Source organism: Pelophylax lessonae (genome assembly GCF_965119305.1).
Source record: "Pelophylax lessonae genome assembly, chromosome: 2".
In the NCBI taxonomy this organism is placed as follows: Eukaryota; Metazoa; Chordata; class Amphibia; order Anura; family Ranidae; genus Pelophylax; species Pelophylax lessonae.
In genome coordinates, this window is record NC_138769.1 from 50,217,291 (window position 1) to 50,244,544 (window position 27,254).

The 27,254-nt window shown below is 45.1% G+C and overlaps 1 protein-coding gene across 1 annotated transcript in view; it reads left to right on the top strand.

Annotated features, from left to right (window-relative positions):
• FAM3B (FAM3 metabolism regulating signaling molecule B) overlaps positions 1-27,050 on the top strand; it is a 142,103-nt gene extending 115,053 nt beyond the window's left edge. The window contains exons 5-8 of the mRNA XM_082245234.1: positions 626-676; positions 17,347-17,434; positions 19,869-20,001; positions 26,907-27,050. Coding sequence (XP_082101360.1) covers positions 626-676; positions 17,347-17,434; positions 19,869-20,001; positions 26,907-26,990 — 356 coding nt within the window. The 3' untranslated portion in view covers positions 26,991-27,050. The remainder of the gene's footprint in view (positions 1-625; positions 677-17,346; positions 17,435-19,868; positions 20,002-26,906) is intronic.
• The last annotated feature ends 204 nt before the right edge of the window (positions 27,051-27,254 follow it).

Here is a 27,254-nt window from a genome sequence, read left to right on the forward strand (position 1 = left end):
TTAGCAAAAGTAGATGTAGGAGCAAAGTGTCAGAATAGGCTTTGGAAGGAGGTGGTTAAAGCATTTGTAACCCCAACACTTCATATTCCTGATATGTGCTGCCTGCTGTAACATGTACTTGTATGAGAAAGTATCCTATTCTCTTTGTATTGCTTCCTTTATGTGAAATCCCTGGTGTACCTGCCAGTCCCTCTGCTTTCCTAATAAAAACTGACAACACTAAGCAGGGGAGCACACTGTGGTCAGTTTTCTAGGCATGCTGGGAACTTAGTGTGCACTCCTCCAATGATTGGAGTTGTCCTGACACGTCCCTGCTACCCAGCCATTCACTGGCAAGCTTAGTGTGCTGCTGCTTCTCCTCCCCCAGCTCTTATGCAACTGAGAACAGAGGGAATGCTATTTCTAAAAAAGGATCCTTTTCAATCACTTTGTGTCCCAGTATCCGATATCCACATGCTTGGTTTGGTTCACGAAGTAGGGATCAGGATGGCAGCCCACACACCGTCAAAAACAAGAAAGCAATGGCTGCTCTGATATGTCTGCTTTTGTAAAAAAATGAACCCTCCCCCTTTCCCTTCATATATGGATGTTTACCATTGACTACCTTCTGCATCTTTCATTTCAGCTAACACCCTGAAAGTCATCGAAACCAAGACATTTGACATGTACGATGGAGGTGAGTTCATGGGTTTGCTGGATCTATTTGTGGTGTATAAATGGGGGAGGAAGGTGAAAATTTAGGCGATACCTTTCAAAAATTAAACATTTTCGTTCGTCCGAACTTTAGAAACGATTTCTTTTGTTTTCATCAGGAATGGTGTAATTTATAAATGGGACTGTGTTTATTTCACACCTACATTTTTTTTTTTCTGGAAACCGCAAATCACTGCATCTGAGAACCACAAACCAAAAATGCTATTTAATTCATTAATCAAAGCAAACTCCCCCCATCCATGGCTCCATGCTTTATTTTGTTGAGAAATCACTTTGAGAAACAATCCCTAACTTTTCTGGCCATAGCCATCTTGAGTAAGGGCAAAGGATTCATGTTAGCATTTACTTCCTGGAATCCATTTGCCCTCAGCTCAAGCATGCAGGCAGGAGGGTGTGCTCTCCTCTCCTGAAGACTCCTGGGATGTATGACATAATTTGTCTAGCCAAGAAACCAGGAAATAACTGAAGAAAGGGGGGAACAAAAGTTTAAAACAAGTAATTATAATCTACTTTCCTATCTGTTTACTAATGGTAGCAGCGTGAGGATTAAAAATAATCAATGTTGATTGGAACAGTGAAGTTCCACTTTAATGGCGCATGCACGAGATGAAGAGCATAAGGTCATGAGCTTCATCTTGTACAAGCACAGTATTAGAATACTGCGAGATCTTGCAGTCTGAGCATGGGATTTCCCTGAAGGCGCTAGGGGCGTTGCTTTACCAGGTGGCATCTGTGTGGTCAGGGCTGTCACTAGTGCCTTTAACCACTTCCGCGAATCGACGTAGCTCTACGTTGGCAGCAAGAAGTGGCTGTACTGGGGTGATGCCTGCAGCTAGAAGCATCATCCTGGTACCATTTTTTAGAGCCGGCGGTCGGCTTTGAAGTGGTAACGGCGTTACCCCAGCGAGCGGGAGGGGATGCCTCCCGCCCCCATCCGCGGCTCTGCCCGGGTCTCCCATCCCGCCAGGAGACCCGAGCAACCAGCCGGCACCTTCGATCCGGTCTCCGATGATGTAAGCGGGAAGCGGCGTTCATGACGTCACGTCCTGATTACTCAACGGTCAAGGCGCCGAAAAGTGACAGTATTCAAAAATGTAGTTTTCGGCATTTTGAATACATTGAAGTGCAGGGGAGGGGTCTGGGGTCTTTTAGACCCCCCCGATCCCTCCATAAAGAGTACCTGTCACTACCTATTGCTGTCACAAGGGATGTTTACATTGCTTGTGACAGCAATAAAAGTGATCAGATTTTAATTTATTTATTTTTTTTTTTTAAAACCTGTGCTAAAATTAAAAAATGTAATAAAATAAATAAAAAAAATTTTTTTTTAAAAGCACCCCTGTCGCTGTAAGCTCACGCATGAAAGAAAACGTATACGGAAGTCGCGCCCGCAAATGAAAGCGCTGTTCAAACCACACATGTGAGGTATCTCCGCAATCGCCAGAGCTGAAGTAATAATTCAAAAAAAAGGAGCTACTCTGTAACTTTAAACTGGTAACCGTTAAACATTTTTAAAGCGTTGCCTATGGAGATTTTTATTGACCGTAGTTTGTCGCCATTCTGCGGGTGTCCCTTTTTTGGTTCACACTGGAATCGGATCGCATGGGTGTTCACACCTATATGATCCGATTTCTGCACCATTTCACAGTTCGAACTGCGATCCAATCTGGGGGTTTCATTAATGTTACATTGACACCCCCAGTGATTCGCAGATCTCAGTGTGAACTGTGCAATTCTGGTGCAATGCCGAAACCGGCACTGAATCCCAGGGTTTCCCACATCGCACCAAAGTGAACCGGGACTAAATTCTCTATTTCAAATGTACAATACACCAGAAAAAAACAAAAACAAAGTTGCGGCACCAACACGGCTTAACATACGTTCACTTACATCGGGTCAAACATAGGAATGACAAGTAATCAGAGAAACCTAATAGATTACGCCACAAAATCTGTAAAACAGCAAATTACTATGAAACTAGAAAGGGATATGTGAAATCTCCAACTACAGGAGGACCCACAGCATTATAATCATAAGGTAAGTAAGGGCAGATGGATACTAGAACAGTTGTCGCAGACAAATCCCATCAGAAGGGGACATTATGTATATGTCAGGAAAGCTAAGAGTAAGAGGAATTAAAAAGCAAGGGGAGGGGGAGATGTAAAAAAAAAGAGGGGGGGGGGGGAGATGTTCCCTCTCAGATCCTCCCAGGCCCACATCGATCCAGCCGCGTTGAGGTAGATACTAGCAGATAACGATATCTCTCTGTGAAAATGAACTGGGTCCATCGGAGTTCCGTTTTAAAGGGATACTGTCAGTTTTCCTATTTAGGACAAGTTGGCAGCGTCTAATACTGGCCAATCCAAGCTTCCTCGCCCACTCTTTTCTGATACACATATATTGTCAAAAGTATCGGGACGCCTGGCTTTACACACCCATGAACTTTAATGGCACCCCAGTCTTAGTCCATAGGGTTCAATATTGAGTTGGCTCACTTTTTGGAGCTATTACAGCTTTAACTCTTCTGAGAAGGCTGTCAACAAGGTTTAGGAGAGTGTCTATGGGAATGTTTGACCATTCTTCCAGAAGCGCATTTGTGAAGTCAGGCACTGATGTTGAGAACGAGAAGGCCTGGCTTGCAGTCTGTGCTCTAATTTTTCCCAAAGGTGTTCTATCGGGTTGAGGTCAGGACTCTGTGAAGGTCAGTCAAGTTCCTCCACCCCAAACTTGCCCATCCATGTCTTTATGGACCTTGCTTTGGTTGGTTGGTTGGGCTGTTTTTTTCTTAGATAGCACTCCTAGCAGGCATTGGTCAAACAGATTTATCTTTCGTTCATTGACGGACACCGCTTCTGATATTCTTAACCATTGGGTTATACTGCCCCCTACAGGAGTAGGACACTAGGCAGAAAAAAGTCTGGCTATGCCTTTGAGCAGTCCCAGGGGGTACACCCTCTCTCTGCTACAGGTACTCAGTTTTTTCTGCTTGGTCAGGAGTAAGGACCTAGTTCCTTGCTGGGATCTCTGGTCCTGTCAAAATTCTTTCCTTTTAGGTTTATTTTCTCCTGGTTTTTCTTGTGAGATCTACAATCAACTGTCGGACTGGGCGACAGGCTTGATAGTCTAGATCCAGTGGTCACCCCAGTCTGGCCAGAACTCAGCTCCATGCTAGGTCGGCCGCAACATAGCCCCACCGGACAGGGGCTGGCCTGCGAGTTACACACTATGCGAGGTTGCATACAACTGGGTCTCGGCCCGAGTCGAGCGTTCTTCCTGGCCGACAGACCCCTCATGTTTTGATGGCAAGGGGTTCTGTTTGGAGTGGTGCCCGGCCTGGTCCCTGGTGATTAGCTGTACCCCTTCTCCCTCTGGAGGGTTTTGTGGTGGACGCGGCCTCTCCATGGGATGGTCTGACCCCCAGGTTCCCCTCCTTCCTGTTAGGCACCCCCCTCACCTGTCCCTCCCATCCTGCAACCCCTCGTCCACTAATGCTGGGTCTGTGTGGGTGGTCTGGTACACCTCCGGGGTTGGGGCTATGCTGGCAATGGGGGCTGAGGGGTGCGCCGCCATTGACCGGACGATCGTCTGTGCGGAGGGGGGGGGGGGGTGGTATGTATCTGGTTAGGGCTCCTGTCAGGGCCCCCCTTACTGCCTGTGCCTGTCCTGAGGCCTAGGGATACCTCCTGGGTCTTGGGTCCCTGGGAGCCTCGTGGTGCCGCAGGGGGCCGCCAATTTCTTGTAGCCTTTGTGCTGCAATGCACTGCGGCCATGTTTGTGTAGTCCGGTGGGTATCTTGCGGTGATTTGCCATAGAAAACAGCGACGGCCATGACAGTGGAGCCCTTTGGGTGGCGATTTTGGTGGTAGGAGCCCCTTCTCATCTCCTGTGCTCTCCAGTGGACTGTTCTTAAGAAGTGGACCTGGCTGACAGGAAGGCGGTGGCTGTGGCCAGCAATGTGTGTACACCCTTGCTTGTTAGGCACTGAGGCCAATATTCACCATTGTCCTGGTGTCGCAGACTCTGACCGAATGGGCTAAGCTGTTGTGCCGTGACCTGAAGGGGGAACAGCTCCCCCTGCCTTTGCTGAGCTGGCGGACCAGCTGGTCCACGGCTGCAGTTTAACTGTGATGCCTCTTTAGATGCAGCTCTCCTAGTGGCTCGGCTCCGTTTCGACAGTGGTCCTTCGGCATGTCTCTTGGCTCAAATGCTGGTCTGCGGACCAGACTTCTAAAAAGGCCTTGACTGATCTTCCCATTTACGGAGATTGTCTGTTTGGTGCTACCCTGGATGACATCAATAAAGGTTTCACAGGGGGAAAGAGTACCCTTCTTCCACAGGCTACTAAGGGAGAGGACCCTCGTCTTGACGTGGGCCTTCCTTCTCAGCTCATAAGAAGTTTTTTCGTCCCTCGGGGTCGACTAACAAGGGATTGAAGCCCTTCAGGGCCTTCTCTGAAGGATCCAACTTGGTCTGGCAAGTCAAGAGCAGGCTTCTGTAGACCCGAGAACAAGGCCTCTTCAGCTTGAAGGTGTGCCCTTACCCGTATCTCGGGCGGGGGCATCTTCGCTGGTTCAAGGACCTGTGGACTTCCCCGGTACAAGACAAGTGGGTCCACTAAGTCATACGGTCCAGCTACAAGATCAAGTTTTCATTCTTACCCTCCGGAAAGGTTCTTTCCTTCCAACGTGCGACTGTCCCCGGTCCGCTTACAGGCTCTCTTTGGGCGGTGCGAGACCTTTTACTTCAAGGAGTGATTGTCCCAGTTCTGACTTCGGAACAGTTTCAGGGGTTTTCCTCAAACCTGTTTACAGTCCCCAGAAAGGAAGGCAAGGTACTGAACTGCTTGTGAAGGTTCAGAATGGAGACTTTTCACATGGTAGTGGCTTCCCTGCATCAGGGGGATTTTCTTAACTCCATCGACATCAAGGATGCTTACCTTCACATTCCAATATGTGTCGGTCACCAGCGCTTCCTCTGCTTTGCCGTGGGAGAGGAGAATTATCGATTTATGGCGTTACCCTTTGGTCTCACCTTCGCTTTCAGTCCTCCAGAAGTTTACCTTTGAGAAGCTTCGGGAGATTTCCTTGTTTACGCTGTCTCAGAAGGTGGGAATGAAGACATTGTGTTGACTGACGGCGTTATCCTGTCGTTCACCTTAACTTGGTGGTTCACAGAGATAAGGTAATTCTTTGCCCCTGTCCGTCATTCCTTCTGAAGGTTGTCTCTGATTTCCATTTGAATGAAGACATTCTGTTGCCTACGCTGTGTCCCAGGCCAAAACATCCTAAGGAAATTGCTTTGCACGCCTTGGATGTGGTTTGGACAATTAGCATGTACAGTGCCTTGCGAAAATATTCGGCCCCCTTGAACTTTGCGACCTTTTGCCACATTTCAGGCTTCAAACATAAAGATATAAAACTGTAATTTTTTTGTGAAGAATCAACAACAAGTGGGACACAATCATGAAGTGGAACGAAATTTATTGGATATTTCAAACTTTGTTAACAAATAAAAAACTAAAAAATTGGGCGTGCAAAATTATTCAGCCCCTTTACTTTCAGTGCAGCAAATTCTCTCCAGAAGTTCAGTGAGGATCTCTGAATAATCCAATGTTGATCTAAATGACTAATGATGATAAATAGAATCCACCTGTGTGTAATCAAGTCTCTGTATAAATGCACCTTCACTGTGATTGTCTCAGAGGTCCGTTTAAAGTGCAGAGAGCATCATGAAGAACAAGGAACACACCAGGCAGTCCGAGATACTGTTGTGGAGAAGTTTAAAGCTGAATTTGGATACAAAAAGATTTCCCAAGCTTTAAACATCCCAAGAAAAAAACAAAACACAGAGCGCTACGAAGACCTCCAGCATATGAAGGGTGGATGAACAGAACTAATAAGCAGCTGAATCCAGGGGGGGGGGGGAGGGGAGGGAAGGAAAAAAGAGAAAAGGAAAAAATAAACACAGGCAATAAAAAGGGTTGTAGCTGCAAATGGACATAGGCATTAAATGGTACCATACAATAGGGGACAATGGGATATCATAAATAGGTTGATGATCCTAAAAGGGATAAAGTCCGTGGGCACTGAGCTGCTCTTCCACAGATGAGGAGGAAGAATCTGTATAGACAAAAAGAAGAGGGGAGAAGCGCTCTAAGTGCAGACAATTTATTGCAGATAACAAGGCAGGTAATATACACTCACTAGACATGAAGACTGAAAAGCTGTATGTGCTGCAGGATTGCTTTGACACATACAGCTTTTCAGTCTTCATGTCTAGTGAGTGTATATTACCTGCCTTGTTATCTGCAATAAATTGTCTGCACTTAGAGCGCTTCTCCCCTCTTCTTTTTAAACATCCCAAGGAGCACTGTGCGAGCGATAATATTGAAATGGAAGGAGTATCAGACCACTGCAAATCTACGAAGATCTGGCCGTCCATCTAAACTTACAGCTCATACAAGGAGAAGACTGATCAGAGATGCAGCCAAGAGGCCCATGATCACTCTGGATGAACTGCAGAGATCTACAGCTGAGGTGAGAGACTCTGTCCATAGGACAACAATCAGTCGTATACTGCACAAATCTGGCCTTTATGGAAGAGTGGCAAGAAGAAAGCCATTTCTTAAAGATATCCATAAAAAGTGTCGTTTAAAGTTTTCCACAAGCCACCTGGGAGACACACCAAACATGTGGAAGAAGGTGCTCTGGTCAAATGAAACCAAAATCAAACTTTTTGGCAACAATGCAAAACGTTATGTTTGGCGTAAAAGCAACACAGCTCATCACCCTGAACACACCATCCCCGCTGTCAAACATGGTGGGGGCAGCATCATGGTTTGGGCCTGCTTTTCTTCAGCAGGGACAGGGAAGATGGTTAAAATTGATGGGAAGATGGATGGAGCCAAATACAGGACCATTCTGGAAGAAAACCTGATGGAGTCTGCAAAAGACCTGAGACTGGGACAGAGATTTGTCTTCCAACAAGACAATGATCCAAAACATAAAGCAAAATCTACAGCAAAATCTACAATGGAATGGTTCACAAATAAACATATCCAGGTGTTAGAATGGCCAAGTCAAAGTCCAGACCTGAATCCAATCGAGAATCTGTGGAAAGAACTGAAAACTGCTGTTTACAAACGCTCTCCATCCAACCTCACTGAGCTCGAGCTGTTTTGCAAGGAGGAATGGGCAAAAATTTCAGTCTCTTCAGTGCAAAACTGATAGAGACATACCCCAAGCGACTTACAGCTGTAATCGCAGCAAAAGGTGGCACTACAAAGTATTAATTAAAGGGGCTGAATAATTTTGCACGCCCAATTTTTCAGTTTTTTTATTTGTTAAAGTTTGAAATATCCAATAAATTTCGTTTCACTTCATGATTGTGTCCCACTTGTTGTTGATTCTTCACAAAAAATTACAGTTTTATATCTTTATGTTTGAAGCCTGAAATGTGGCAAAAGGTCATAAAGTTCAAGGCGGCCGAATACTTTCGCAAGGCACTGTACCTGGGAGCTATGAGAGTCTTTTAGGAAGTCAGACTCACTATTTGTGCTTACGGATGGGTCTCGGATAGGGTTGTCCACTTCCTCTGCGACCATTCCCAGATGGATCAGACAGATGTTGATTCAGGCCTATTTCATCAGGGGTCAGGTTCCTCCTTTCCATATCAAGGCCAACTCTACTTGGGTGCTCAGTGCCTCTTGGGCCTTCCGTCATCAGGTATCAGTGATGCAGGTTTGCAAGGCGGCCACCTGGTCATTGGTTCACACTTTCATAAAGTGGATGTGTTGGCATCTGCGTATGCCTCTTTTTCCCCACAAGGTTTTGCAGGCTGCTGTTTAGAGGACTTGGTCCTCTTTGAGGGTGTATTGTTTTTTTCAGGTTGGCTCCAGTTGTGGTTGAGCCACTGTTGCCTGGTTGGCTACTGTTTTTAGCCTTGGGAATTTTTTGCTGTTCCCACCCCTCATGTTTAACACTACTTTGGGATATCCCAATGGTTAAGAATATCAGGAGCTGTGTCCATCAATGAACGAAAGAGAAAATGGGATTTTTGACTTACCTTAAAATCCTTTTCTCTGATGTTCATTGATGGACACAGCACCCACCACTCTTGAGTTGTATTTTCCCTGACACTGCTTGTAACAAAACTGAATACCTGTAGCAGAGAGAAGGGATATACCCCCTGGATCTTCCCATATGCGTAGCCAGACTTTTTTCTGCCTAGTGTCCTACTCCTGTAGGGGGCAGTATAACCCAATGGTTAAGAAGATCAGGAGCTGTGTCCGTCAATGAACATCAGAGAAATGGATTTTACGGTAAGTCAAAAATCCAATTTTTCCATCATTAGCTGAGAAATTAAACAACTCTGTCAAATTTTAACTTTATTATTTAGACAGCAGTGATCAAAGTTTACTGCTGACTGTACGTGTCGTTTGTGGTGCCTCAAGTCAGGTGGGGGGATTTTATGGGCAGGAGTAAAGATATAGAAAAATAGTAATATATAATATAATGATATTTATTGAAATAAAAGGGGAAAAAACAAGATATATACAACATTGGAGTGTGAATGGGTAGAGGCCCATTGAGTGCCAGTGAAGAGAAGGTAGAGTGTGTTTACACGTGAAAATAATGTGACTTCATTGTTTTTGAAAACAGGACAATCCTGCACTGTTGATCCCTGTATGAGGATAGGGATTGGTTCAGAGCGGGTGTCCGATCGGTAATCCGACGCGTTTCGGCCAAGGTTAGGCCTTTATCAAGGTTGTAACCTTGATAAAGGCCTAACCTTGGCCGAAACGCGTCGGATTACCGATCGGACACCCGCTCTGAACCAATCCCTATCCTCATACAGGGATCAACAGTGCAGGATTGTCCTGTTTTCAAAAACAATGAAGTCACATTATTTTCACGTGTAAACACACTCTACCTTCTCTTCACTGGCACTCAATGGGCCTCTACCCATTCACACTCCAATGTTGTATATATCTTATTTTTTCCCCTTTTATTTCAATAAATATCATTATATTATATATTACTATTTTTCTATATCTTTACTCCTGCCCATAAAATCCCCCCACCTGACTTGAGGCACCACAAACGACACATAAATTGTTGGGATGGTGGCAGAAAACTACTAACTAACTTCCAATACAAGATCCACAACCCTTATCTTTACTGCTGACTGTACATTATCTTACAAATCAGCACCAGCATCTGTTATAAATCACCTTTTTATCAGGTATAAATTACTTTTTAATAAAGAAATACAAAAGAAACATTCAAAGTACAAACTAATTACGAAATTTGTAACTCATGTTATCAGATAAACTATATTACCAAAAGTATTTGGACACCTGCCTTTACACACACATGAACTTTAATGGCATCCCAGTCTTAGTCTGTAGGGTTCAATATTGAGTTGGCCCACCCTTTGCAGCTATAACAGCTTCAACTCTTCTGGGAAGGCTGTCCATGAGGTTTTGCAGTGTTTCTATGTGAATGTTTGACCATTCTTCCATAAGTGCATTTGTGAGGTCAGGCACTGATGTTGGAAGAGAAGACCTGGCTCACAATCTCCACTTGAATTCATCCCAAAGGTGTTCTATCGGGTTGAGGTCAGGGCTATGTTCAGGCCAGTCAAGTTCCTCCACCCCAAATTTGCTCATCTGTGTCTACCAAGATATTTTGAACAATTTCATGCTCCCAACTTTGTGGAAACAGTTTGTGGATGGTCCCTTCTTGTTCCAAAATGAATTTGCACCAGTGCACCAACAAGGTCCTTAAAGACATGGATGAGTGAGTTTGTGATGGAGGAACTTGACTGGCCTGCAAACTGTTCCCACAAAGTTGGGAGCATGAAATTGTCCAAAATGTCTTGGTATGCTGATGCCTTAAGAAATCCCTTCACTTGATCTAAGAGGTCAAGCCCATCCCTTGAAAAACAACCCCACACCATAATCCCCCCTCCACCAAAGTGAACAACGCAAGGTCCATAAAGACATGGATGAGCAAGTTTGGGATGGAGAAACTTGATTGGCCGGCACAGAGTCCTGACCTCAACCCGATAGAACACCTTTGGGATAAATTAGAGCGGAGACTGCGAGCCAGGCCTTATCTTCCAGCATCAGTGCCTGACCTCACAAATGCGCTTCTGGAAGAATGGTCAAACATTCCCATAGACACACTCCTAAACCTTGTGGACAGCCTTCCCAGAGGAGTTGAAGCTGGTATAGTGGGAAAGAGTGGGCCAACCCAATATTGAACCCTACGGACTAAGACTGGGACGTCATTGTGTATAAAGGCAGGCATTCCAATACTTTCATCAATATAGTGTAAGAGGGACCTGAGTTTTTAAATGGTTTTGTCCATATATTTTTTTCTTTCCCTAAGCCCCCTCCTCAGGCAGAAAAAAAAGTGGGGCCCCCTAGTAGTGCAAGGGTTAAATGCTTTTTAAGTCTAGGGTACGGGTCTCCAAACTTTCTAAGCAAGGGGCAGGTTTAATGTCCTTCAGACTTTAGGGGGGCCAGAGTGTGTCTGGTGGGAGTAGAAAATGCCTCGGCATCAGTGCCCCATTATTGGTTTTAATGGGAGCAATAGTGTCTATTGATGGGGTCAGTAAGGGGAATGGTGCCCTATAATTTGTGGCAGTGGGAGGAATAGTGCCCCAACGGCCAAATAAAGGCAAGCAACGGGCCTCATCCAGCGCCCGGGCCCCAGTTTGGAGACCACTGGTCTAGGGGTAGAGGAATGAGGTGTAATACTTCATTCTTCACGCTGGCAGGCTTCTACCATGCTGTGCAACCAGTCTCCTAAAGTCTTTTCTCGAAGGCACTCCACCCGGTGGTCACTTACTGATGTTGTCAAGCACAACGCAGGACCAATAGCCCTGCATTGTATGTGGTGACCTGCCCAGAACCCAAGAGAAGAGGTGAGTGCCAGAGCGAGGAAACGGTTATGTATTACACCTTTGTCCTCTACTATGTGAGGCCCTGCTATGGTGTGGGTTTAGGAAAAAGGCAAACAGGGTTTGCACTTATGCAGAGTGCGGGGCTCTGGAGTGTTTATTGTGAGCAGGGAGAAAACTGTGTTTACAGCTTTCTCTGGGGTTTGTAATCCCAGGTCAGGACCTGGAGCTTGAAGGCTTCAAAGTGTCTTGGGTGGGACAAAGCCTTCAATCTGGTGTCCAGGTCTTCCTGGGTACCTGCAGGGTGTGTGGGTCCAGGTGTACACACTTGTTATAAGCCAGGAGCTGGCCATAGCTCAGGGCCCTTGTGTGGAGATCGATGTGTGCCTTTGTTTGGAGATAGGTGTGTGCTCCAGCCAGAAGTGAACCACTCCTTTGTGTCTGTGGAAGGAATAGTGCCCCGTTGTTGGTGTCAGTGGGAGGGGTAGTGCCCCATTGTTGGTGTCAGTGGGAGGCATAGTGCCCCATTGTTGGTGTCAATGAGAGGAATAGTGCCCCATTGTTGGTTTCAGTGGGAGGAATAGTTCCCCATCGTTGGTGTCTGTGGAAGGAATAGTGCCCCATTGTTGGTGTCAGTGGAAAAAATAGTGCCCCATCATTGGTGTCTGTGGAAGGAATAGAGCCCCATCATTAGTTATCAGTGGAAGGAATAGTGCCCCATCGTTCGTGTCTGTGGAAGGAATTAGTACCCCATTGTTGGTGTTCGTGGAAGGAATAGTGCCCCATCATTGGTGTCAGTGGAAGGAATAGTGCCCCATTGTTGGTGTCAGTGGAAGTTATAGTGCCTTATTGTTGGTGTCAGGGGAAGGAATAGTGCCCCGTTGTTGGTGTCAGTGGAAGGAAAAGTGTCCCATTGTTGGTGTCAGTGGAAGGAATAGTTCCCCATTGTTGATGTCAGTGGAAGGAATAGTGCCCTATCATTGGTGTCAGTGGAAGGAATAGTGCCCTATCATTGGTGTCAGTGGAAGGTTTAGTACCCCATTGTTGGTGGCAGTGGAAGAAATAGTGCCCCGTTGTCAGTGGAAGGAATAGTTCCCCATTGTTGGTGTCAGTGGAAGGAATAGTGCTCCATCGTTGGTTTCAGTGGAAGGAAAAGTTCCCTATTGTTGATGTCAGTGGAAGGAATAGTACCCCATCATTGGTGTCAGTGGATGGAATAGTGCCCCATTGTTGGTGTCAGTGGATGGAATAGTGCCCCATTGTTGGTGTCAGTGGATGGAATAGTGCACCAAGAGCCAGATAAAGTCGATAAAGACCACTGTTCTAGAGTATCGGGAACTCCTCTATTTGGCATTTAGGGCTTAGTTACGCTCTGTAGGTTCTGGCTAGGTCTTTGTAACAGACCAATCGCAATGAAATAAAGTCAATGCTTTCATATCAGATTATCTGAGGTTTCTGGCCTCCTCTATACAAGATAATGGAGGACATGCACAGAGACCTCTGGGTGCGTCCACTGTCAATCTGATGCTGTGGGCTAATATGAGTGCACATATACTTACTTGCCAACTGTCCCGTTTTTGCCAGGACAGTCCCGGCAAATAAGAGCCTGTCCCGGGTAATTTACATTGTCCCGGCAAGCGCCGTTAACTGGGTTGCACGTAAATGCCCGTTACAGGCAGCCGGTACCCGTAAAAAAAAAAATGGTTGAGGACCGGCATCGTAACTGGGCGTGTGCCTTTCCGACGCCTGCCGGGCCTCGGGAAGGCTTGTACAAGCTCGGGCGGGCTCATGCTCAGTTATGTTGTGGCGCCGCCTAGTGCCATTTTTAAATCAAAGGCACTCGTTCTTGGCAACGCCTCGCCGGCACCGGCCGCCACAGCAGAGCAGAGAAGGACCCCTGGAGAGTGCAGACACATTCACAGACATGAAGGTAGGTAGGATGACAGCAACACTCTTATGTGCAAGAATATCTGGTAACATAACATGTGAATAAAGTGTCCAATGTGCTCAGGTGTGACCATACAAAACATGTAATATGTAAATATAAAGTGCAAGGTGTAAATAAGTACGATAAAACCTATTCATACCAGATAGTATAATCATACTTATTTACACCTTGCACTTTATTTATATTTCCATATTCCATTTTTTCTATGGTCACACCTGAGCACATTTCACACTTTAGAATTGCAGGGAATTGTGATGAGAATTTTAAACTTTACGCAGAAGTAGTGCAGCTGAATGGGAGAATTATTCCAACTCTGCTACTTTGGCCTTAACCACTTTACCACCGGAGGATTTTGCTGTCTTACTTCCAGGCCACTTTTTGCGATTCGGCGCTATGCGACTTTAACTGACAATCGTGCGACGCCGTACCCAAACTAAATTTACTTATTTTTTTTCCCACAAACAGAGCTTTCTTTTGGTGGTATTTGATCACCTGTGCGATTTTTACTTTTTGCGCTATAAACAAAAAAAGCGACAATTTTGAAAAAATAACAATATTTTTAACATTTTTTTATATGAAATTCCCCAAAAATAAATGTAAAAATCAAAATTTTTTTACATTTTTGGCCAATTTGTTTTCAGCTACATATGATTAGTAAAAAAAATCACAATAAGCGTATTTTGATTGGTTTGCGCAAAAGTTATTGCGTTTACTAACTAAGGGAATGATTTCTGTAATTTTTGGTGTTTTTTTTTTTTAACGAGTAATGGCGGCGATCTGCGATTTTTTTATTTTTTTTGTGGGACTGCGACATTGCGGCGGACAGATCGGACCCTTGACTGACATTTTTGACACTTTTGGGGGTACCAGTGACATTACTACAGTAATCAGTGCTATAAATATGCACTGTTACTATAAAAATGACACTGGCAGGGAAGGGGTTAATTTTATTGGAGAGGGAGGGGTTAATGTATGCCTGGTGCTTACTAACGTGTGTGGGGGGAGGTGACTGAGTGACACAGGGACAGATCGCATGTTCAGCTATGCTTAACCCTGCAATCTGTCACTCCTTGTCTCTTAGGAGATCCGCCCGCTCTGTTTACACAAGCAGGCGGATCTCCAAACTCGATTCCCCGACGATCGGGGAAGAGCAGCGGCGATTGCCGCTGCTCCTCCCCTGGCCCGACTCCCGCTGTGACTGAAAACAGCGGGAGCGTGCCTCCGGTGGCGCGTGAGCGCCGCCTACAGGGGGAGGAGTCCAGCGACGTAGATCTACGTCGCTGGACGGAATCGAGCCACTTTGCCGCAGTACAGTCCCAGTGACTGGTCGGCAAGTGGTTAAGTTTGAAATTCCCTTAATTCCTGTAATTCTCTCTTTATTGGGTAGACCCTATAATCTGATGATAAGTAGGCGGAGATGAATTATGCAGAGTGGGCGGAGCTTCAGGGAAGTGGGTGTGGTAAGTAATTGATAGCTGTGGTGCAAAGTGTCCCTGTAAATTTTTTTCAAATATTGGCAACTATGCATATGCTTTGAGTTGATAACGTGGAACAAACATGCAGGTAAGAATTCTGGCTTTGGCTGCATGTTTGTATCGGGTCAGGACGAAAGGATGAGGATTTTGTACCTTCAAAAACAAGTCAGCAATTGCAACTCCTTTTTATCTGTCCTGGTTGAATGCCCTTAGTGCCACTGTCTTGAACGGCGCTGCACATAGCAATTACAGCACAATTATGGAAAGTGTACAGTGTGGGCTGTGCTGTAGTCTAAAGAACTGAAACAAAAAGTAAAGGAAACTTGTATTTTGTCCTATCAATATGATTGCACAGCGACATCTAGTGGACAAAGCTTGGCATTTTGACCTTAGGAAGAAATGTGATTTTTTTTTTTTTTTATTATTATTATTATTGGATATGTTTTATAGCAGAAAGTAAAAAAAAATATTTTTTGTTCTTAAAAATGTTTGATCTTTTTTCGTTTTTATATTGCAAAAAAAAAAAAAACAGTATTGATCAAATACTATCGTGTAAAAATATATATATATATATATAAATTTCGTTTGGGAACAGCATTGCATGACTACGCAATTACCACTGCTAATTAGCAAAAAATGGCGAATCATGTAAAAGTTTCTGGAGCTCTGGTAGTGGTATCTAAGATGAGTCTATATATCAAAGGCTGGGGACTCGAGTCACATGACTTGACTTAAAGTGGAGTTCCACCCATTTTAGTCACTTTAGATGTATGTAATCCCCTTTAAAACGACTTTTACCAATGGAAAGTTTTTTTTTTTTTTTTTTTTTTTTGTTGCTAGTAAATACCTTATTTTCTGCTTTATTTATCCTCTTCTCACTTCCGGGTCTAGTCGGTGATTACGTCATTTGGCGATACGCAGTGTGTGCTGGGATGGCATGAAATCTCGCATTATTACACAGGAGATGAGCTGCACTGCGTGCTCTGCCCTGCCTCCGCCCCGCCTCCTCTCAGTGAGCTGTATGTATGTATTGAGGCCGTGCTCCGCCCCGCCTCCTCTCAGTGAGCTGTATGTATTGAGGCCGTGCTCCGCCCCGCTTCCTCTCAGTGAGTGAGGACTGAAAGCATTATATCCTCACTGAGCTCACTGAGAGGAGGCGGGGCGGAGCACAGCCTCAATACACTACATACATACAGCTCACTGAGAGGAGGCGGGGCAGAGCACGCAGTGCAGCTCATCTCCTGTGTAATAATGCGAGATTTCATGCCATCCCAGCACCCCCTGCGAATCGCTGAATGACGTAATCACCGACTAGACCCGGAAGTGAGAAGAGGATAAATAAAGCAGAAAATCAGGTATTTACTAGCAACAAAAAATATAAAAAAAGTTTCCATTGGTAAAAGTCGTTTTAAAGGGGATTACATACATCTATGTAATCCAATTTATTAAAAATGGGTGGAACTCCACTTTAAGTCACCAGTTTGAGGACTTGAGACTTGCTTGACTTAAATTATTAAAAGACTCGACTTGATTTTGACTTGGTATTCATGACTTGAGACTTGACTTTGACTTGAGACATATGACTCGAAATGACTTTACTTTTTTAAATTATTAAATATTTGCATTTTCTCAAGATGTGTTAAAGGAAAATTAATGTGCCTGGTATGTTTCTGACACCACAGTCACGTAAAACACCTCAGTGTGTTCTGATTTTTAGGACACTGGCTGTTTAACAATGGAAATACTTAACATGTTTTTAGTGACTGTGGTGTTGAAACATGACCGTACGAAGGATTTTGAGCTGTTTGGGCATTCAAAGTGTTTCTTTAATATGCCAAGAAAAAAGCACTAAGCAGTTTTGTTAATGTTGAAAATAAAACAAAACCTTTCCTGACCACTGACTTTTAACTGATTTAAAGGGGAAAATTGGGGTAGATCAGTATTTTGACTTAATTTGTGACTTGACCAAAATAAATGACTTGACTTGACTTCTAGCAGGGACTCGACTTGACTTGCTTGCTTTTCGCCACAGTAAATTGAGACTTGCTTGAGACTTGAAGGTTAAGACTTGAGACTTGCTTGTGACTTGCACATGTGTGACTTACTCCCATGTCTGCTATATATTATTCAAAAATACTCAGTTACTCTTTACGACGCAGTGTAGTGCGCTAGCTTTGTAATAAGTAAAGCCAGGATAAGGATAAAAGCCAGAGGAAGCCCCTTCAGGAACAAGCAGTGGAAACTCACAGAAGACTTAGATTGTGCATTAAATCATGTCTGTATGTTGTGCTTATTTGACAGATTTCTCAGGACCGATGGTGGAGTTTATAAACAAGATCCCTGATAAGTCCATTGTCATGGTGGCCAGCCATGATGATTTATATACCAAGTAAGAATAAATTCTCTGTTTCTAAAATACTAATGAGTACACATCTGGATGGGCCCTACACTGGATCTCACTATTGCATTCTAAAGGTGTGGATTACTCGAGTACATTGAAGATGAAGTAGTCTATTCACAATGGACCTTACAGTAAATTAAACTGTTGACCACATGTATTAAGGTGTAGGGGCTTGGACATTTGGTACCTGCCATGGGGGAGAGGAAACCAGTTTGAACTCTGAGTATCTTCTTTAGTAGAAGGGTCTAGGCTTTCGGATATGCGGCCAGCACTAAAGTTGAACCTGGAGCATCATTTTCTCCAGGAAAGATAAGTAGTTCATCTCATTTGTAACTCATACCAGCCAGAGTGTTGACATAGTTTTGTCATGTTGAATGTTAATGTTCTGTTCTCACTACACGTATGCCCCAGGCTTGTGCAGCTCAACATACAGCTAAACCTTTAACCCTATAATAACCAGTCCTTTTGTAACTTAAGGCTTTATTCCAGTGAAAGAATGGTGGTCACATGAAACAGGTTACAAGTCAGATGGATATGCAAATATGATTGTGAATAGGTGAAACTGTAAATAAACAGATAAGCATACAATCAGTGTACAAACATAAACAATATATGCACTGAGTATATAACTAACAGTTCTGAGCATACCAGCGATGCTTCCAAGAGGGTTCAGGAATCTTCCCACAGCGCATAGGATACTGTCTGCTCTTCCATGAGGTTTAAAATGGAGATTTTCTCAGAGAGGGGTGGAACTAATATCCAGCAATAGAGAGCAAGAGATACCATAAAGTACTGTACAACAACAGTCTTTGTCACAGTGGCATCTTGTGGACAATATTGGTATTGCGAGTTCCACTAACATTAATTACTACTTAAGCTGTAGGCATGACAGTTAATGTTCAAGTATAGGATGACTAATTGGGGTTTGTGTACATAAAAGTAATGTGCTGTGTTCAATAAGTGCTGGGGGCTTGAATCCCCCCCCACTGGGTCCTTCCATCACTTGACTAGGTTACCACACCACACTGCTGTTAGAGCGTCTTGGCAATGGCTCCACTAGGGTTGGTGCCACATGATGTGGTAAAAAATGGTGTCACTGAACCTCCCCCAATAATTTGTTTCTCCTATACCAGTGCATATAATGGCAATAGTAATGCCACAGTGAAAGTAAACCCAATCCTCATTCTGCATTGCTGGTCAAGGCAGAGACATTTTAACCCACTAACCCCAACTGCCAGAGTGTTGATCACTTACCTGATCAGAGGTTCCCACGTTGCGCTCTCTCCCTCTAGGTCGGGACTTTGCTTGTACTGTGGCTAGTGATATCTTCGCCCACAGTATAGTGTTCCTTTCATTGCTGGGTGCTGGAATGCAGAGTGTTCCAATGCCCGGCATCTTTCTGCATGCTCAGCATGTTCTGGGTACAATGGACGTTGGTAGACATCACTGCTGCTGTTCTCACGGCTCGGATTCCGGGATAGCTGGCAAAGTGGCAAGAGTGCTCTCACTGCACTGCCTATCAATGCGTGAAGGAAACAGACTGCGGCACTATGAATGGTTGCTCTGGCGGCAGGGGGGGGGGGGGATCGAACCTCCCCGACCCCCCTCCTTATCTACGCCCTTTAGTTGGTTTCACCCCTCTAGCGAGTGTCATTAGGGTGCTGGTCTAAGTAAAGAAAGTGATACAACCCCGATCAGATTTTGTTTTCTAAAGTTTTAGTCCTCATTGGAAAACTTGCCTTCACCTCTTGCTCTGGTAACATCTCTAAAATGTTGGATTTCCCCCACTTTTGGTGTAGTGACAATGGTCAGCAGGAGAGATATCCATGGTGAATTTCTATAGCAAAGAAAAAGAAAACTTGACAGTGGGGTCTGACTCTGCATCTATCCAAAAAACAACTTAAATTTTATACTTAAAGGATAAGTCCAGGCAAAACCTAACTAACGCTAAACCTGCTCTGTGCCACATTCTAAACCTAATCTATCTAACCCTGTAAAGCAAAAATCACTGGACTTACCTAATCTGCATCCGATACAATCCGGTCACAGCATCACCTGTTAGTGGAGGCTTCAGCATGGAGGGGGGTGCAGGAGAGGCACTCAACAGCGGAAGCCCCCATAGTAAGTCTATGGGTGACGTCACTTCCCATTCATTTCACAGCCATTGTCAGTCCTCTCCTGCACAGAGCTTCCGTCGCTGGAGACCGGACCGGATCGGCTGCAGAATAGGTAAGTACAGTGATTTCTGCTTTACAGGGTTAGATAGATTAGGCTTAGAATGTGGCACAGAGCAGGTTTAGTGTTAGGTTTTGCCTGGACTTACACTTTAAGCAGCATATATGTATCTATGTGTATATACTGTGTGTGTGTGTGTATATATATATATTAGTATTCCTTCACTAACACACATCTGTCCTCACAGGTTAACGGATGCTGCAAAAAAAGCATTTGAAGACCTCGGCAGTAAAGAAATCCGTAACCTAAAATTCCGATCCGGGTTTGTTTTCTTGGCTGTTAAAGGTGGCACCCTTCCTGCGGATGCTGAAAAAGAAAAGGTACCCAGGAGGCTATGCTTTATCCTAATTTCCTAGAACTTTTTAAATGAATGTTTGTGTCAAAAATATTTCTAAGATTATCTTTTAAAATTACTTTATACTGTAGATTTTCATTTATATTTTAAGGTGTAACAACCTGTAGATATTTGCACATACCCGCAGTAATTAAGCCTTAAAGAATTTGTTACCCCAACATTTCATATTCATTTTTTGTGCCTTCTGTTCCATGTACTTGTATGAAAAGGTATCTTGTTCTCTTTGTATTGCTTCATTCTTGTGAAATACCTGGTGATCCTGCCAAACCCTCTACTACCACACTAGGCAGGAGAACACAAAATGGTCGGTTTTCTGGCTTTGCTGGGAACTCTTTCTGGCTTTGCTGCCTGCTTTCTTCCCAATTATACAGACCTGTCCTGACATGCCCTCTACCCCCTGCACAGCGATTGACTGGGAAGATCAATGTGCTGCTGCTTCTTCTCCTCCTCCCCCAGCTCTCTGGGCTCCTTATTCAGTTGAAAACAGAGGGCAAAAAAGTTTATCTATCGTTCATTGATGGACACAGTCTCTGTTCTTCATAACAGTAGGGTTATACTGCCCCCTACAGGAGTAGGGCACTTGGCAGAAAAAAAGTTCTGGCTACGCCTATGGGCAGTCCCAGGGGGTATATCCCTTCTTTCTGCTATAGGATGTCAGTTTTAATCTGCCTAGTCAGGAGTAAGGACCTATATCCTTGCTGGGATCTATGGTCCTGACAAAAAAGTTTTTTTCTAGTTAGTTTTTTTTTCTCCGGATTTTTTTTTTCCTGTGAGATCTACAAGCAACTACGCCAGATCTGGGCGACAGGCTGGATATATAGATCCATTGGTCACCCTAGCCGGCCAGCGAGCACGCGCAAACCCCAGGCTCCATGCTAGGTCGGCTGTGACACCGGTAGGGGACTGGCCCTGCAAGTCACACACTACAGGGTCTTGGCTCGAGTGGCAGCGTTCCTATTGGCCGACAGCCCCCCACTTCGGTGGAGAGGGGTTCTGTCAGGAGATGGCGCCCGCCTGTTCCAGGTATGGTGAGTAATTGTTCCCCCCCAACCTCCCCTGGCGGGTTTTGGGGTGGACGCGGGTCCCTCTTTAAGACGGTCGGACCCCCGGGTTTCACCTCTGTCCTGTCACACACCCCCCCTTCCTCTCCCCCCTCCTCCCCTCACTTACTGGGGCTATGGAGTGCTTGAACCTACCCCCGGGGGTTTGAACCGGGCATTAGGCCGACGGTGGGGGCGGGGGGGTGATGACGTCAACCGGACAATCAATCGTGCTCGGGGGGACTTACCTGTCACTACCAGGGCACCTATCCTGTCGATCCCTTCCAGGAGGCTGCAGGGCCTTCCGGATCTCAGCAATCAATAGATGCACTGTCAGCGGTCTTGGAATCCTTTGGGTCCCGGGTGGAGATGGCCTTTAAGGGGCGAAGTGCTCAAAAACGCCCACCCCCCCCCCCCCCCCCCCCACCATTGCCTCTTCTGATGTGTCAGATTCTGATTCTGATTCAGCCGCTGCAGACGTGGCTCTCCCTGCCGGGTCTACTACCTTGCGCCCTGTCTCCTCTGACAGTGAGGATGACACTTCTCCCTCCGCCACAGCGCAAGAGAAGGCACTTTCCCACGTATTTTGCCAATATGTTCAACAAAGAGTGGGACCACCCCAAGCATTCCCCTGGGGTCCCTAAGCGGATTGCTAGGCGCTACCCCTTTGAAGAGTCTCTTATTAAAAAGTGGACTGTGCCACCTACGGTGGACCTTCCAGTCTGCAGACTGAATAAAGCTACCATGATTCCAGTGGAGGATTCCCTGTCCTTTAAGGATCCGGTGGATAGAAAGGCGGAGTCTGTGGCCCGCAATATGTACTCCCTGGCGGGGTCTGCACTAAGACCGGTGTTTACTATTGCCCTTGTGTCACAATCTTTGACTGAATGGGCTAAGTTACTACGCCGTGACCTGGAGGGGGTACAAATTCCCTCTGCCTTTGTGGAGCTGACAGACCAGTTGATACAGGGGCCGCAGTTTCTTTGCGATGCCTCGCTGGATGTGGCTCCACTTTTGGCCCGACTGTCGGTTTTGCCCATGGTCATCCGGCGTATACTTTGGTTAAAATGCTGGTCTGCGGATCAGACCTTAAAGAAGACCTTGTCTGATCTACCTTTTCAAGGTGATCTCCTGTTTGGGGCTACCTTTGATGACATTCTCAAAGGTCTTACAGGGGGTAAGAGTACCTTTCTCTTGTCGTAGACGGGGTCCCTCCTTTTTAGCACATAAAAATTATTTTCGTCCCTCAGGGTCAATTGATAAGGGATCTAAGTAGTTCAAGGCCCCCAAGGGGAGCTCCAAGTGACCCTGGTCTGGAAAACAGAAGTCTGTTTTCTCCAGACCTGCGAATAATAACGCTTTGTTCCGGCTCTCTTCGCCGTTCACATTCCAGGAGTGAAAAATTGGCAGGTGGATTACCTCAGTCGGCAGACCTTGGCTCCAGGGGAATGGTCTCTCCATCCAGAGGTGTTCCAGCAGCTGTGCCTTGTGGCTCCAGAATGGCCTCGCTGAACTTGGTACGCCGACTTGTCCGACTTGGTCAGGCTAATCGCAGACGTTCCTTGGAGACTTCCTCTCAGGAAAGATCTGCTGTCTCAACATTCAATCTTCCATCCTGCTTTACAGTTGCTGGCTTTGACGGCTTGGCTGTTGAAAGCCAGGTGCTGAATGACAGGGGATTGTCTGCTGCAGTGATTCCCACTCTGTTTAAAGCGAGAAAAGCGTCTTCTAGAAAGATCTATCATCGTACGTGAAAGTCGTTTCTTGCTTGGTGTGAGTCACTTGGAGTACCCCCTCGTTCTTACTTGGTGGCTTGGATCTTGGCTTTCCTTCAATGGGGAGTTGATCAAAAATTGAGTACTATCAAGGGTCAAGTTTCGGCCTTGGCAATTTTCTTCCAAAGGCCATTAACCACCCATTCCCTGGTGCATAGCTTTATCCAAGGGGTGCGACACTTGCTTCCTCCGGTTCAACCTCCGTTGCCACCTTGAGATCTTAATTTGGTGCTGTCTGTTCTCCAGAAATCTCCCTTTGAAAATATTCGGGAGATTCCCCTGCTTACTTTATCTCAGAAGGTGGCCTTCTTGGTGGCTATTTCTTCTGTGCGCAGGGTGTTGGAACTGGCGGCGTTGTCCTGTTGTTCTCCCTATCTGGTGGTTCACAGGGATAAAGTAGTGCTTCGTCCGGATCCGTCCTTCTTTCCAAAGGTGGTTTCCAGTTTTCCTTTAAATGAGGACATTGTGTTACCCTCCTTGTGTCCTAAACATCCTAAGGAATTTGCACTGCATACTTTTGGATGTGGTTCAGCCAATCAGGGTGTACTTGGCGACTACTGAGTCTTTTTGAAAGTCAGATTCGCTCTTTGTTCTCACGGATGGACCAAAGAAAGGGCTGCCTGCGTTAGCTTTGACTATTTCCAGATGGATCAGACAGATGGTTGTGCAGGCTTATTCAATTAAGGGTCAATTTTCCTTCTTTCCCTGTTAAGGCGCATTCTACTCGGGCGCTTAGTGCTTCCTGGGCCTTCCGCCATCAGGCATCTGTGGTTCAGGTTTGCAAGGCGGCTACCTGGTCGTCTGTTCATACCTTCACAAAGTTTTATAAGGTGGATGCGCTGGCATCCGCAGATGCCTCCTTTGGTCGCATATTTTTTTTTATATCTATACACAAAAGTTTTGCCTTACATTTCTATTTTAAACCGAATTGATTGTTTTACAAGGTGAGGGTTCACATATACTTTAATACTGAGGGATATAAGTGCTTGGATGTAACGTTAAAGTGTTACTAAACCCAGCACCCTGCGGTCACTATATCTGGTCTCCCACGGTACAAGGAACATGGAAATGCAAGTATTTTATTAAATTTAGCTCGCTGGTACAGGGCCTGTGGATGTGGGTGGCTGGCAGGCACCGGGCTGCTGTGGTTAGGTGTATGGGTGTGATACACTACCGCGAGACTAGTCCCGACTCCAGATGAGGCTGTACAAGGTGAGGGAGGCAGAATGACTTCACAAAAATATCGGCCAGTTTCGGGGCTGATACCGATATATCGGGGAAAGTGCATATCGGCCACCGATATATCGGCCTTGCCGATAATCGGTCTGTCCCTGTTAACAAGCATGCTTTACTGCATATTAGAGCAGTATGATTAGGTGCCCGTTCACACTGGTGCGATGCAGGAACCCTGCGAATCCACTGCGGTTTTCCGCATCGCAGCTGACTCGCAGGCAGCTCACACTGCCATATGGGAACTGCTGGGAGTGTCAATACAAAGTTAATGACACCCCCCCCCCCCCCCGATTAGTTTGCATTTTGCAGTGCGAAATGTCAATTCCAACAGGAGTCGGATCTCATATGTGTGAACACCCATGTGATCCAATTCTGATGTGGACCAAAAAAGAGGTCCTGCACGACTTTGGCCTGAATGTGATGCAAATTCAGCCATGCAATCTGTATGACTGAATTTGCATCGCACAGACATCGCATGTGATTTGCTGAGCAGTGTAGTGCGAATCACATACGATGTCTGACATCGCTATAGTGTGAACCGGCACTTACCGTTAAATTGTGATCTCGATTCAACCCCCCTCACGATCTTAATCCGGCATTTCCATGAATCGTGTAACAGTGCAGAGCAGTTTGGTTCTCACAGCTGTCAAAGGAAAAAAACAGCCAGCAAAGTTTATCACAACATTGCTCAGTCCTGAGAGATAAAGAGAAACATTGTATCATTCGGTTCTTTTAGATCAGGGTTTCTCAACCAGGGTTCCTCTTAAAGTTGCTGGGGGTTCCTTGAACAATGGGCAATTTCTGCCTCTCAGATAAGTTTCCAATGACACCATTGTTCCTTTTAGCTATCTGTAAGGGGGTAACTCTTCTCAATGATGACAAGAGTAAGGAGCATTCTTCCCACTGACTGTCACACTAATGTGTCATGAGTTGTGGATTTTTAATTTTTACCAGGGATTCCCCGAGACCAGAAACTTTTTTTCAAGAGTCCTCTGCGTTGAAAAGGTTGAGAGAGAATATTTTAGATGAAGGAATGAACTTCGGTCTGTAAATGAGGGCAGTTTAACCACTTAAAGACTAAGCCTTTTTCTGACATTTGTTGTTTACAAGTTAAATTCCTTTTTTTCTGCTAGAAAAATAGAACCCCCTAACATTATTTATATTTTTTTTAGCAGAGACCCTAGCCATCATTGTATTATTTTATGTTACACTGTATTTGCGCAGCGGTCTTTTAAACACAATTTTTTGGGGAAAAAAACACTTTAATTAATTTAAAAAAAAAAAAAAAACGAAACCGTAAAGTTACCCCAATTTTTTTGTAGAATGTGAAAATGTGAAAGATGATGTTACATCTAGAATCGTGATCTTTATTTTAAGCAAAAAATCGATTCTCATTTTATCCAAAATCGTGCAGCTCTACCGCATATACAGACTGATTTTATTGTTTTGGGTTTAGTAACACTTTAATTCTGAGGGAGTTTAAGTGCTTGGATGTAACTTTTATCTCCTTTTTTTTACATTTTTTTTTTTTTTTAATTTAACTTTTTTTTATCACATAGGGCAGTGGTCCTCAACTCCGGTCCTCAGGGCCCACTAACAGGCCAGATTTTAAGTATTACCTTGGGGAGATGCAGACTAGAGTACTGCAATCACTGAGCAGCAAATGATATCACCTGGGATGTATTTCAGTTATCTTGCAAATCTGGCCTGTTAGTGGGCCCTGTAGGCCAGGGTTGAGGACCACTGACATAGGGGACAAAAAGTGATGCATTTTTGGTGACAGGTTCTCTTTTAATATTAGACCCCTGATGTCTCCTCTGTCCTCCAGTGGATCTAATGAAGAGCAGATCGCACTACATTGGTGGCTTCCCTGGCTATATTGGCTGGGGAAAGTGACCCCAGTATCCGGAAGTGACATTCTACATGTCTCTTATGGGTCAGTAACAGGAAAGGGAGATCAGCGAACAGATGTTTGCTGATCCCCCTCCCTTCTACCCAACAGCACCCACCATGCTAATCCCAGGTCTGCCAGGAGGCCCACGGAGCCCAGTAAACATGGTGGTGGGGGGGAGACCTGCAGTAACGGGGTTTGTGGAAAGATCGCTTCCATCTGACAGCACTGCAGGGAGTTGGGTGTAGAACCCCCCAAAGCCACCGAGTTATGACGTACATTGGTGGCAGTAAAAGGGATAATCATCTCTCCCGGGATCTCTGCTCCCTCCTCCTCAGGGCTGCTGTTAGAAATCGCGGGGCCCCATACAGACTACCTGGCAGGGCCCCCCCCAAAAAAATATTAAAGATATATTTAGCTAAAATTACAACAAAATCACCATTATCAGACACAAATATAACATAACTCGTATAATTCCTGCTAAATCTAAAAAAAAACTATGTTAAATAAAAAAGATGAGAAAAATATACAGGCTGGGCAGTTGGAGCTCAGGGATCAGAGAGAGAAAAACAAAGTTACAATTTACAAATAAACTCCTGAGCAGAGATAAGTGCTGGGAGGGGGGCCACACAAAGGAGGGGGATTAGTGAGGGACAACTGTCTCTTTCTCAACAGATAAAAGCTGATAGCAGGGAGAGGGACAGATCAGATTCAGGTGCTGGAGGAAGATTTCTGTAATTGTTGTCCATCACTAATCCCCCTCTCTGTGTGGGCCCCCCTGTGTGCTCGGGGCCCCCTACAAGAGGGCTGGTGGTCCCCCCCCTATCAGCGGCCCTGCTCCTCCTGGTCTCACACCTCTGTCATAGACAACAGTGTCGGTCACCCTCCTTCCACTACATATAATAATTGTTTTCTACATTCCCCTCTGCAGATCATCCACTCGGACGGTTCCAGGAACAGATACAGCGGCTGGCCGGCAGAAATCCAAATCGATGGTTGTTTACCAAGAAAATAAACTGCAATTCTTATATATTTTTTCTGGATATTTAAGTTAAATTAACTGCAAAAAGAAGAGCACAAAGAGGACGATTGTAACGTTTCCAAATCCCAGGAGCAACGTTTGGAAGAATGTGGTTGAATTACAATGATCAGGAAATTCTCAATGAAGTCCAAATCCCAAAAATACTGTTATTTTTTTTTTACTATACCGGGACTCTGGGAACGTTTTTTGTTTTTTTTTTATATTTTTTTTTTATTTTTTTAGACCTGTGTACAGAAG